Here is an 11,256-nt window from a genome sequence, read left to right on the forward strand (position 1 = left end):
TTGAATGTTTCAGAGATTAAGAAGGCAGGTCGAGATGACAGCAGTTTAGCAAGTAAACATTCGACCGATTCGAAAAACTACGGTATCTCGCTTTTGGGCTGCAGCCTCATTTACACACAAAGGTGGTAGCTCTTTGAACACTTCTAAGACACGTACGAAGAATAAACGGGTGTAGGTATATACATATGTTTCGATAGTTAACGGAATCGCTATCTGAAACATGTTAGTACTGGTTAAAAGTGGTATAGCTATTTAGTTCTTTCTATACAATAGCCTGTGTTGCTTTCAAGAGCCAGAAATGCCTATTAAATATTTAGTATGAGACCGAAGCTCAAGCTGCTAACTGTTTGCGAGTTTTTTTTGGCTATAGCTCTATTATTGTGGACTTTTTTATTCTATTCAGACTTATCTATTGACAAATTCTCGACCCTTTGACAGCAGAATTGTTTTCTTGCATTCAGCATTTGTTTGGAGCATGGAAAATTGCCAACCTAATTCAACCTGGACCATTCTCTATAGCTCTGAAGAGGAGAACATAGCCCTCAAATAATCTATTTCGTATTTTCCGGATCACTGGCAAATAAAAGTCATTTGCCTAATGTCTTTCAGGTAAATTTATCAAGATACTTGATAAGCATATTACCACATGCATACCTACATTTAATACTAAAGATAGTAACTCAAATTGGGTTGATGAGCCCTTGGACAAGTAACAATGATCACAGTGCTATAACTACCGTCAGCCGATATGATATAAAAAAGTGTCCTTCAATCAAGTACATATTTTCGAAGCACGTCTTTCGATAAATTAGCTCAGTAGAATGAGTGTCACCTCCTGGGTAGTTAACATCACGACTACCTCGTATCACACTATCCAGTGGGAAAAAAAAAATAGAATATACCACAATAAAAATTATTGACGTCGCAGTACAGATGCTTGCCTATACGTGAAATGAAGACCTTGCCTGCAGCTTTAAAGATAGCTGCTTCTCTACGGAAGCTCCAAAAGCCTTCGAAAGCTTCGTAAAAGCTTTTTGTTGTTCCAGTTGTTCGTTGGATATCCCTTTGGATAGTATTCACATATGGGCTGTCCGCACGTGAGGTTACTTCTGTTAAGCTGTTCGAGTTTGGGTTCTTCTATGACTTCGTTGGTTGTATCCTCAGTCGCAGTATGTCTGATAGCAGCTAGTTATGCCTGATTTCCATCATCTTATTGTTTTCTGCCATCTTGTTTATTGTTTTGCTTGACGGCCTTCGGCTTGGCTGTTCTTCCTCGTACTGTGAGTTCTCAACCTATGTTAGGTTACCGTAACAGCTTTCTTAACTGCTAAGGCTTCCTGAAACATGAAGCTCAATACTCATTCGACGTTTCAGAGAGTTATCTTGATAAAGTCAGCAAAACGATTTAAGGTGACAAACGTCATGGCGATTCAAGAGTCGTCACTGATTTATGTTCTGAAACGACTTGACTTTTGCTTTTTTCAATATTCTCAACATCTACGGGAATTAACACAGCATTATTACGTTTTTAAGATAGAGTTAAACAGTGGTGTGACGGCACTGCGTTTGACATAATCGTGTGTATATTTAAAGAAACAGCCTTAAAGTTTTGAATTATTATGACGACGTCATCACTTTGAGTTCAAAGACGGCCTTGGCGTGAAGTGTCTCACAGCTTACCTACTCTTTTAGATGCTACTACGGAAGCCCCGAGATGTCGCTCAGTTTCTGTTTTGTGCCACTCCATTAGCATGTTTATCTACTAGTGGCTGCTTCCTCCTTATAGGAGACATCTTTCTCGTCCTTGCCGGGTCCCTCTCTGATGAGCTCTGGACTCGCACGTTCCCGTAATGATTCGAGTACAATTGATAACATTAGCACAAATTTATCCGGAATGCGGTTACCAATTCTTCTAGTTGTCAACAGCCGATCGTGATTTTTATCGCAATGAGTGCCTCATTGCTCACTTCAAATCAAGATAAAATTTCATAATTTCGAGTTTAATTGAAACGCTAATTGAATGAAACGTCTAGTTTCCCGTTGATTTATACTTTATCCATAGAAAAAAAAAACATTAACAAAAATGATTTACAAAAAATTCAGTATTTACTCTAGTGCTATATGGTCATATTGTGCGATTATTGCCACGTTTATGGTAAATTTCAATTTAGGTTCATCTTCATTAATGTGTAGCAATTGGAAAAAGCTTTTATTTCAATTTGTAGTCCTTAGAGTATATATATTATATTTACCATTACAATATAATTATTGTTGCAATAAAATAATGAACATAAACTTTACTCATAAACTACTGCAAGAGATCTCACCTATAATTGAAATAAAATGGCCACCAGAGTAGAATTAACCACCACCCTGAGAGCAGATATGAGCCCTTATATTGGTACAATAAAAGTGCAACATCATTGTAATAACCGACTACTTTATGCACAACTTTGTCGAAATAACTGGCAAAATACTTGATTTTAACCAGGCATCTTCTGGGCCTCATTTTCTCTTTACAACGAGTAGAAGCCACTATAAATGCTTTGCAATATTTGAACTACTCCATATGTGACTGAAGTAAACTATTGTACTTTCTTTATCTGGCACAAAACCTCGAAAAGTTCTCGAGGTTTTGCGCCAGATGAAGAAAAACTTTACCAAACGATATGGATCATTGTCAAGCTTTTCTCTATAGTCCTGCTCCATATTTTCACTCGAAACTTATCTTCATCGATAATTTCAATTTCTTACCCACTCTCACTGTTTTAGTTTCTCTAGGCAAGTCAGGTTTCCCTAGAAAATGCCCTATCCTACTATGTCCAAACAATGCGCTACCTTAACGAAATGTTTGTGGCCTCATCAAAAATCTCCGTTTGTCATCTGTACGCTACCCACTGGGTTTGTTTGTCTGTTACACATCGCAAAAAGCCAATCTGCAGCGTTTGGTTTGTCGGGAGCAATTTCAACATCATCGACTTCATTGCGGAAGTCATCGACTAAGTGAGAAAATGCTCCGCTGCGGAACTTTATCGTCATGCCGTGATTTCCATATAGTTCAACAATCTCGGTCTGCCTGGCTTACAATAGAGCTTGTTTATTCAAGAGCTTGCTTATTGACTGCATGGTCGAACATAAACGAACCTCGACATCAATTTCGATGTCAGATTCGGCGCTGTCTTTGTGGAAAATTTGCACGATGTATGCGGTTGCTAGGGGCATTACTACCATGGCTAAAGCACTTTATCGGTTGAAAAAAGCATACACATTACGCCCACAACGAACATAGAAACTACGGTGAGTGTTCAATTTCCGTGACATTACTACACAATATTATGTCCAGCTAATAATGATATGATTCGATTCCTCCACTTCGGGAGCTGCTCACATCTGAACCTGTTGACAATGTACCCATGATGCGAGAGTTGTAGCAAGACTGGCTGCAATAATACACTAATAGCATTGCCACTCTGGGGGCTTTATTCGTATCGGCCTTTCGAGCGCTTGCGTACTCGTAGTTAGCTAAAATGTGCCGCCGTAACACATTCGCGTGTAATTAACGAGACTATGTGCCTTGGGGTAATCAGTGGTGATTTAGACTAAATTATCTGCTAGTTTAGCTTAAACGAACGTCTATACCTCTCCTAATAATATGCTGCCATATAACGTACTCGGTCAGATTATACTCGACGTATTTAATCGACTGCGTAGACGTTACCAGCTATACCCGGCTGGCGGTACGTAGAAGATGATGGAAATATGAGATAGGAAATGTTTCGAATTAACACTCGGTTACTTCTTTTGACTGAGGTTTTCTTTCCAGCCACTCCACGATTACTAGGCTGTTATCGAATAATTGTGATTTTTTTTCCGAGCCTCAATAATGGATTTCCTTAGAGCTGATATTGTTCGATTCTGCTACTGTTATCGGTTGGATATTATCATGTATAGTTTTCCGGAGGAGAACTATCAAATTCCTCTTTATTAAGCAGCACGTTTGAAAAGTCTTGAGTTACAATAGGTATTCATAACCAAAACAATCCAAAAACGCGTTATCGAGGCTTCTTTAGCTTGCAAAACATGCTTCACTCATTTCGTCGTTTAGACGATGAAAGAACATACGAAAACATGTCGCAGATATGCTTCCCGAAAGACTATATTTTATTTAATTAATTTATCGAATGTAACAAACTTTCGGTGTATTGCAGTATATGATTTGGAGTGTTTCGGCTAGCAATAAGGTACTTCGAATTTTCACCATATTTTTATTACCAACACATCGGCTAAGAATGGACATACGTTTTAACGTCAAACCGCGTAAGACTTGTATCTGCTAAATAAATGCCAAATTATTGTTGAATTTTATCTAGTCTCGTATTCAAGCGAATAAAAGTACCTAATCTGTTATACGAAGTTGATTCGAAATTATAGTTCTAATGGAAATTACTTAATCTGTCGCTAAGTCTTCGTCTTCCTCTTCCTGTTTGTTGATTTATTCTTTTAAAACGTCCTGGCTGCCTTAACCTGATTCTTTTTGCTGACAGACTGACAGAGCTCTACCCGAAGCTATACTGCGCCATATATTTTGCAGATTGATATAGTATTCCTTCAGCAACATTCACGTCATGGCTCTTATAACAGCATTGAAATAATTTAGGAGGTAAAGCAGACGTATGCTGAAACCCGCGAATACACATCTAAAATGACTGCCAGTAGTGAAGTTTTATCACACGTGCAACGGCAGTCAGTCATCAGTATTCATAGAGGCTTTTCAGCCGAAACCCAGACGCACGCTTTAGCCCGGATCCAGCAAGCAAAGGTCGAATTTAACTATAATTCAGTAATAGTTAGAGGAAGGGCTAATAAATAAGAAGCGAGGCTTTTAGTGTATGCTACATATACGTAGGCGCTGGTTAAATTAATTCCACGGCAGCACCTAAATATGACGAGACAGTGGTTCGAATCCGTGAACGGGCAATAATACCCAACATGTGTTAAAAGGTATTTTTCTATCCATATTCATTACGCCAGATATCATCTGGGATAAGAATGTATCGGTACTACATAAATTTTAGATAAACTTAGATCTGCATATTTGAAAAAATCAATGAGTAATTAAAGTCAACGGTAGATGTTTATGTATGAGCGAAATCGTTTCCACTTTGTTTGAGACAAGCAACTTTATCCACCAATCATTAACTAGAAGACAAATTATAGATTTACACGCGTCTTCTGGAATCCGAGCTGACATTTTCAGCGGGTGTTCCTTTGCTAGCTTTTGTCAAGAATGAAAATTGCTAACGAAAACATATAACATAGTGCGTTCCGATGTATTTTTATCCGCTACTGAACTCGACTCAGTTCCTTCGGCGACTTATGACCGATAATACGCATTTGAAATCTGTAGTAGTACACACATACTTAGCAACTCGTACCTAAGTGACCAGTAGAACATTTGTACCAATATCAATTGAGGTCGTCATATGAACAGATAGACAGATATTACATTAATATTGCGTCATTGTCACGACATTGTCGTATCCGACGAAACCTGGATTCGGGACGCTTTAGCGGGGACAACTTGGTCACTACTCCGCTGTTGCGCCTCATAATAAAAATAATCGCTCTACACTGAGCTGGAACATATGATAACTTCTACAAACTAATTCTTACATAAAAACGCAATATGTTACATTACTATTATATTATATACAAATAATATGAAGTATATATTGCGTTATTAGCGTTAATTCGTATATTGTGACTCCCATTTCAACGAGAAATCTAACAGCAGATTTTCCTACTTGCCAAACCCGCTAAATTCAAAAGCTGAAGGGTTAACGAACCCGCTAAATGTACCGTATATGATTCAGCGCATATTGTAAACACGACTGCTTAACACGTTACGGTACACCACATTCAAAGCAGACAGAGCAGTCCACGTGCCAGGTTTACTTGTACTCTAACGCATCGAATACAGTTAACAATTTTTCGTAGTTAAATCAACGTATTGCATACTTCCGCTTACAATTTCTATATAAAACATTTTGGCTTACGTCGAATTATGAGCTGCGAGCTGCTCGACGACCCTGGAAACACTGCCGTGGAATATACTGACAGTACGGTCTACCAATGACTAAGGAACCCCTGAAAAGGCCGAATCTTTCAGTGTTATGTGTCGTTTCGTAGAGCCTTATTTATGTATATTCCTATTATTCGTCAGTCCTCTGTTAAACGACTGATTTCGCTAGGTAGTGTGGTATCTGCGTTGGTTGGGTAAATAGGATCGGGACAACTGATACGTTGAAAGACTTTGTAGTGGTAGTTATTATAATTCGATTTCAGGTGGCAGTTCGGCTTTTTATTGCAAACCGGATCCGAAACGTGTCTAAGCACGACTATTATACGAGATGCATCCTGTTAACGCGCGGCTTGGTCTTCGCTGTATATTCCTACGCTTTGCTCTGTCTCACAACAGCAGCTACCGTAGATTATCTTGGTAAATCAAACCCATTGCATATCTGACATCGAAAATCGTATGGGGGTACCTTCGCTTCCCTATGGAAACCCGAATATAAATATGGAGTAGAGAACGGGAACACCTATGAAGGTTCCAGAGGTTTCCCGTAAAACTATGCAATACGCAAGCCATCGACTTTGCCTCAACCATTAAGCGCTACACAATCGTCATGTACCATTCTTCAACCAATATCGCTTCCGCATAATCTCTTCTTGCAGCATAATTTCAGCCAGCAACGAGAACCGTGTGTTCGACGAGCGTGCTGAACGACATGAACGGAACCGGCAAGGAACCTGCCGAGCTTCGCCAGGGACAGACAGATGGGTGAGTCAAGTAGAAATATTTGTACGGCAGAGGCAAATATGAAAATTAGGTTGTGTCGGAATCGGTTAGGAAATCCAATTGCGTCGCCCAACGTGGACTCGTGGCGTGCAGACTTCATTGAGACTTGGTTGACGAAATCTGCACATAGCAGATTAAAGGGCAGTCAGGGCGGATGTTCGTTACGCGGTGTCGATTATTTAAAACGAACGAACAAACAAAGCAGCAAGAAGCCAAGACTGAATTTGAAGGTGACATGCTATGAAGAGAGAGATATGAGATATCTATGCCTTATGCGCGTACTAGCCGGATACACACACATATGTCGATAAATACGCAAAGCTTCCAGTTGATGAATGCTCTGTGAAGATCCAAACAAGATAATTTACGTTACTTTATTTTTTGTTTCGTTTCGAGGCAATCACCCATATGACGCTTAATTCGCTGTTTTAAATTTTTTAGTATCTTATTTATACCAATAAGTCCTCAAAATCGTCGCTGTTTACATATTGCATAAAGAACTTGCTTCGCTAAGAGCACTACCTGACTAACCCTTTCTAGACCAATCTGAGGTTTCTCCGACAGATCTATGAAGCGGGGTGAAAAACTACACAAGCAGCTACCAACCTGAATAAGAATTTTTTTATCTTCCTTATTTTTTTGATTGTGACTCTCTAGTAGTGATTTTTCCCCAACGCTGGGATTTGGGTTAGCGTTGCAACTTGTTTATTATTAACTATGGGTACCATGGTAGCTCACATAAAACGATACATATTAGTCACCCAGACGACGCGGCTTCTAGTTCCAAGAAAATCCAAGCCTGCTATTGCTATTATTATGATCTTCATCACAATAGGAAATGAGCGATGCTGTATACTACAACAAATGTCATTTCCAAAGTTATTTACCATCTTGCTTGCATACTTTCATGAACACTTCAGAGTTATCTTTTTTCTAAATCAACATCGCCTTTGTCCTGTGCTCTGGAAGCGACCCACTCAGCAGCGGATAAATGGGTGAACATTGCCCACAGGGAAAAGCTAAAATATCTGGAATTCTACATCACCAGGTTCCAAAGACGTCTCAGTAATTAGCTGACCGAGTCTTGCGCTAATTTCTGCCCTCGTACCAACTAATCGGCAAATACGTTACAATTCAGACATTGCATACACGTATGGCTAATGAATGAAAACAGTAATTATATAAGATTTTTCAATGTTCTTGCTTGTTTCATTAAATATTCTATCCTCTTAATTTAGTTATTACTACCTGATGTTATGTGTGGGTTTATTCGCGCTATCAGTTGAGTCATCTTGGCTTGTACGTGTCAGCCTGTCACCTTTTATCGCATATTTTCCATAGTTCTCTCGTGAATGAGTGTTGCACCTTTCTAGCTACTGATCATATTTTCGAGTAATCCTTGTTAGAAAATATTGATGCTTAATTCATCTGTTTGCCATCAGCGCCGTTTACGCTGCGTTATTCAGTTCAGACATTTTACGCCGAACCGTCTCCGATGTCGGAAACAACAAACGCCTGATATGATCATTCCATGACATCGACTTTCTGTGTACGTACCAGATTCGATACTAACTACTTCTCACACTAACGCTATTCGCTTGTTCAATATGTCTATTTCGCTCTTTAGTATTACCCCTTTACTTCTATACCGTAACCGTATTCACTGTTGTTGCATCAAAATAACGAACATTGTCGTAGTGTCAATTGTAATCTTTGCTTATGATTTTCATTGTTCTATATATGACGATATATTATGTCCATAAGACCTTGCTTTTCTTGCCTACAATGGAACGCGCCCACATTTTCACCAATGCGTTACTTATCGGGCCCTAGGTCAAATGAAAGTGGGTTGGTTACCTTCTGCGCACACCCTTCTAGGCGTTTTCGTGCTATTTATGTAAAAATGCGCTGGCGGATAGGTTGTTCAGGAAATCAGCTTATCAATCGGATTATCCAGAGTCAAGAAAAGGCAATGATATTTAACAAACTGATATTATTTTAGCCTCTCTTTGATCCTCTCTTGCTATCATTGTTGTTAGCGTGAGCGCGCTACCTAAACGAAAAGCAAAATATGAGCGATTTCCTACCACTGACAAATGCCCGGTCGAAATATTGACAGGGTTACTAGGAATCATGAACAACCCAAAAAAAAGACGTGTACTAGCGAAACAGCTATAAGGACGACACGTCAGGGGATTTCGGTCGCAACATGTTCGATACCTTAAACGTGGCAACTATTAGCAGCTAGGTAAGACTAAATTTACTTGATTTAATTTGTGCTCAAAATCATCAAAAAATTAGCGTGTGTTACCGCACTAGGCGACCATGGCGATGGCTTAACGCCCACTCAATGGAATGGTAGATTGGATTAACGACAATAATTACTTTTGCAAGTATAGCGGATAATAAGAACAAATCTGAAAAAGAACAGGACTGAAAAAAGCGTTTTTATAGAGCAATCACGTGTAGGTCCCGATCAAATACACTGCACTGTCTAGTGACGATTATATATAGTTTGTGAGCAATGTTTACGTAGATTGGCTCATACGCCCAAGCTCGATAACATTATAGTGATAGCTTTTGGATAATTTCTTAAATCTGAGTGGAAATCATATTGACTTCGAGTGAAAACAATATTCTATTTGCCCAAATTCAAGTATCTATCGAGTGTTTAAGATCAATCAGCGCTACTCACCTATCAAAAGCTCTGCGGTAAATTGCCTAATACGATTCTGTACTATACGCGTCATATCATAATACCAGGTACGCATTGACTACAATCGATCAGTCTCAGGCTAGACTAAATTCGTTCGATCACATTTCATTTTCCTATAATATCATCATTTTATATATATATATGGTTAAAATTATATGTATCCATACTTGATACGCGGCTGTGTTTTTGATAGGATATTGATTATCGCTAGGACCATCTTGATCAGTCTCTCCGACACATCACCAATAACCTTGACGCCTATGTAATATTCGCGCTGCTCGCTCGATCGTAACGTTACGCTGATTTCTCTCTGTGTATATATAATGTAAAACGCGTATATTTAATGCATTCAACTAGATAGAAATCACTTAAGTTTCTTCAACTCACACGTCTATTTTATGGTTTATTATTATTAATTTATTCCTATTTACGTATACAATATTATTATATACTAGTGTTGGTAACGTAATGGTCTCTTCGTACTGCCGGCCTTCACGAAGGCCAGAGAATCAACTGAATATTGACAATTTCAGCGTCCTGAGCGGTTCTTCTGTCAATGCCTGAAATGAGTATGCACCATATACGAATCCGAACAACTCAAAAATATCAGTCGTCGACTTCTGCCTAAAAAAGGCAGTGCTATTTGCAAAGATGACTAAAAAGGTGCCGCTGTATGCAGATATCTGCTGGCGGTAGTTTTTGTGCTTACTTTGTCATCTTCTCTTTTTTTTTTTTTGCCTACAAATCCTTCGATCCTCAATGAGTTCACCATGGCCTCTTCCTGTGGCGTTAACTGTCAGCCTTGCTCATAACGCTTTTAGTTCATTTTCTTTTCGGCAATCTTGCCGTCGGCGTTTGTTCGCTTACTCTTCTTTTTACTGTCTCCGTCAATGTAGGCCCGATAGAAGAACAAAGCAAATAGACCGAAATATGACAAATACATATAGATCGACCAAAGAGCAGTATGTGGCACGATCGCGCAGGTTGGTCCCGTAATGTAGGCGTGCAGTGTGACGTAGAATCCGACGCCCATTTGCGTGAGTTGGAGCAACGTGATTGACCAATTCGATCCGGCTGGAAGTTTCACACGAAGCGCCCGAGCCGCATAATAACTATACATAATGCTATGGATCGTGTAATTCATTACGACGTACCACCTGGCCGGAGCGATATGCTGCTGGTAGAAATACCAGCTAAAGCAGAGAACCGTCACGTGGTGATACCAGTGCAGAAAGATGAGCGGCCGCTTCCGAAGAACAATGAAGATTGTGTCAACCAACTCTGGTAGCTTGGACAGAACGAACAGCCAGGTCCAAAATCCTGCGACGCGATCGTACTCGATGTACGAAGGATTGCAGACGGAGTGCTGGAAACCGAACTTGCGCAAAACGTAGACCAGCTCAGGAACGGTTCTACATGCACCCAGAATCGAGAAACAGGCAAGCAGTAAGTTCCAGATCACGAGAGGCTTCTTTAGTTCGAACGGCGGTCTCTCTCGCATATATCTGTGAAAGGCAAGAAATTGTCGACAAGAACAGAAGCAAATAGAAGAATGTAAAGTCAACGACACTGTGGCAGGTTTGCTCAGATTAATTATCTAGGCTCCTCTTTGGGTAGACTTGACGTTTTTCTGTCTACATAACATACAATGCAAGAAAGACTGCATTGTATGTTATGT

At 39.6% G+C, this 11,256-nt stretch overlaps 1 protein-coding gene and 1 long non-coding RNA gene across 9 annotated transcripts in view; one reads left to right on the top strand and one right to left on the bottom strand.

Moving 5' to 3' along the window:
* The first annotated feature begins 2,042 nt into the window (after positions 1–2,042).
* LOC147753840 (uncharacterized) lies at positions 2,043–10,144 on the top strand. Its single transcript, XR_015315562.1, has 2 exons — positions 2,043–6,119; positions 6,346–10,144. It is a non-coding gene; the product is annotated as an uncharacterized LOC147753840 (long non-coding RNA).
* Baldspot (elongation of very long chain fatty acids protein baldspot) overlaps positions 9,284–11,256 on the bottom strand; it is a 25,155-nt gene continuing 23,182 nt past the window's right edge. For all 8 annotated transcript variants that reach the window (XM_022853073.2, XM_022853062.2, XM_086973123.1 and 5 more), the window contains exon 4: positions 9,284–11,083. In XM_022853073.2, coding sequence (XP_022708808.1) covers positions 10,396–11,083 — 688 coding nt within the window. In that variant the 3' untranslated portion in view covers positions 9,284–10,395. The remainder of the gene's footprint in view (positions 11,084–11,256) is intronic.

The sequence above is a fragment of the Varroa jacobsoni genome, unplaced genomic scaffold (assembly GCF_002532875.2).
Source record: "Varroa jacobsoni isolate VJ856 unplaced genomic scaffold, vjacob_1.0 scaffold_182, whole genome shotgun sequence".
NCBI classification, from domain to species: domain Eukaryota; kingdom Metazoa; phylum Arthropoda; class Arachnida; order Mesostigmata; family Varroidae; genus Varroa; species Varroa jacobsoni.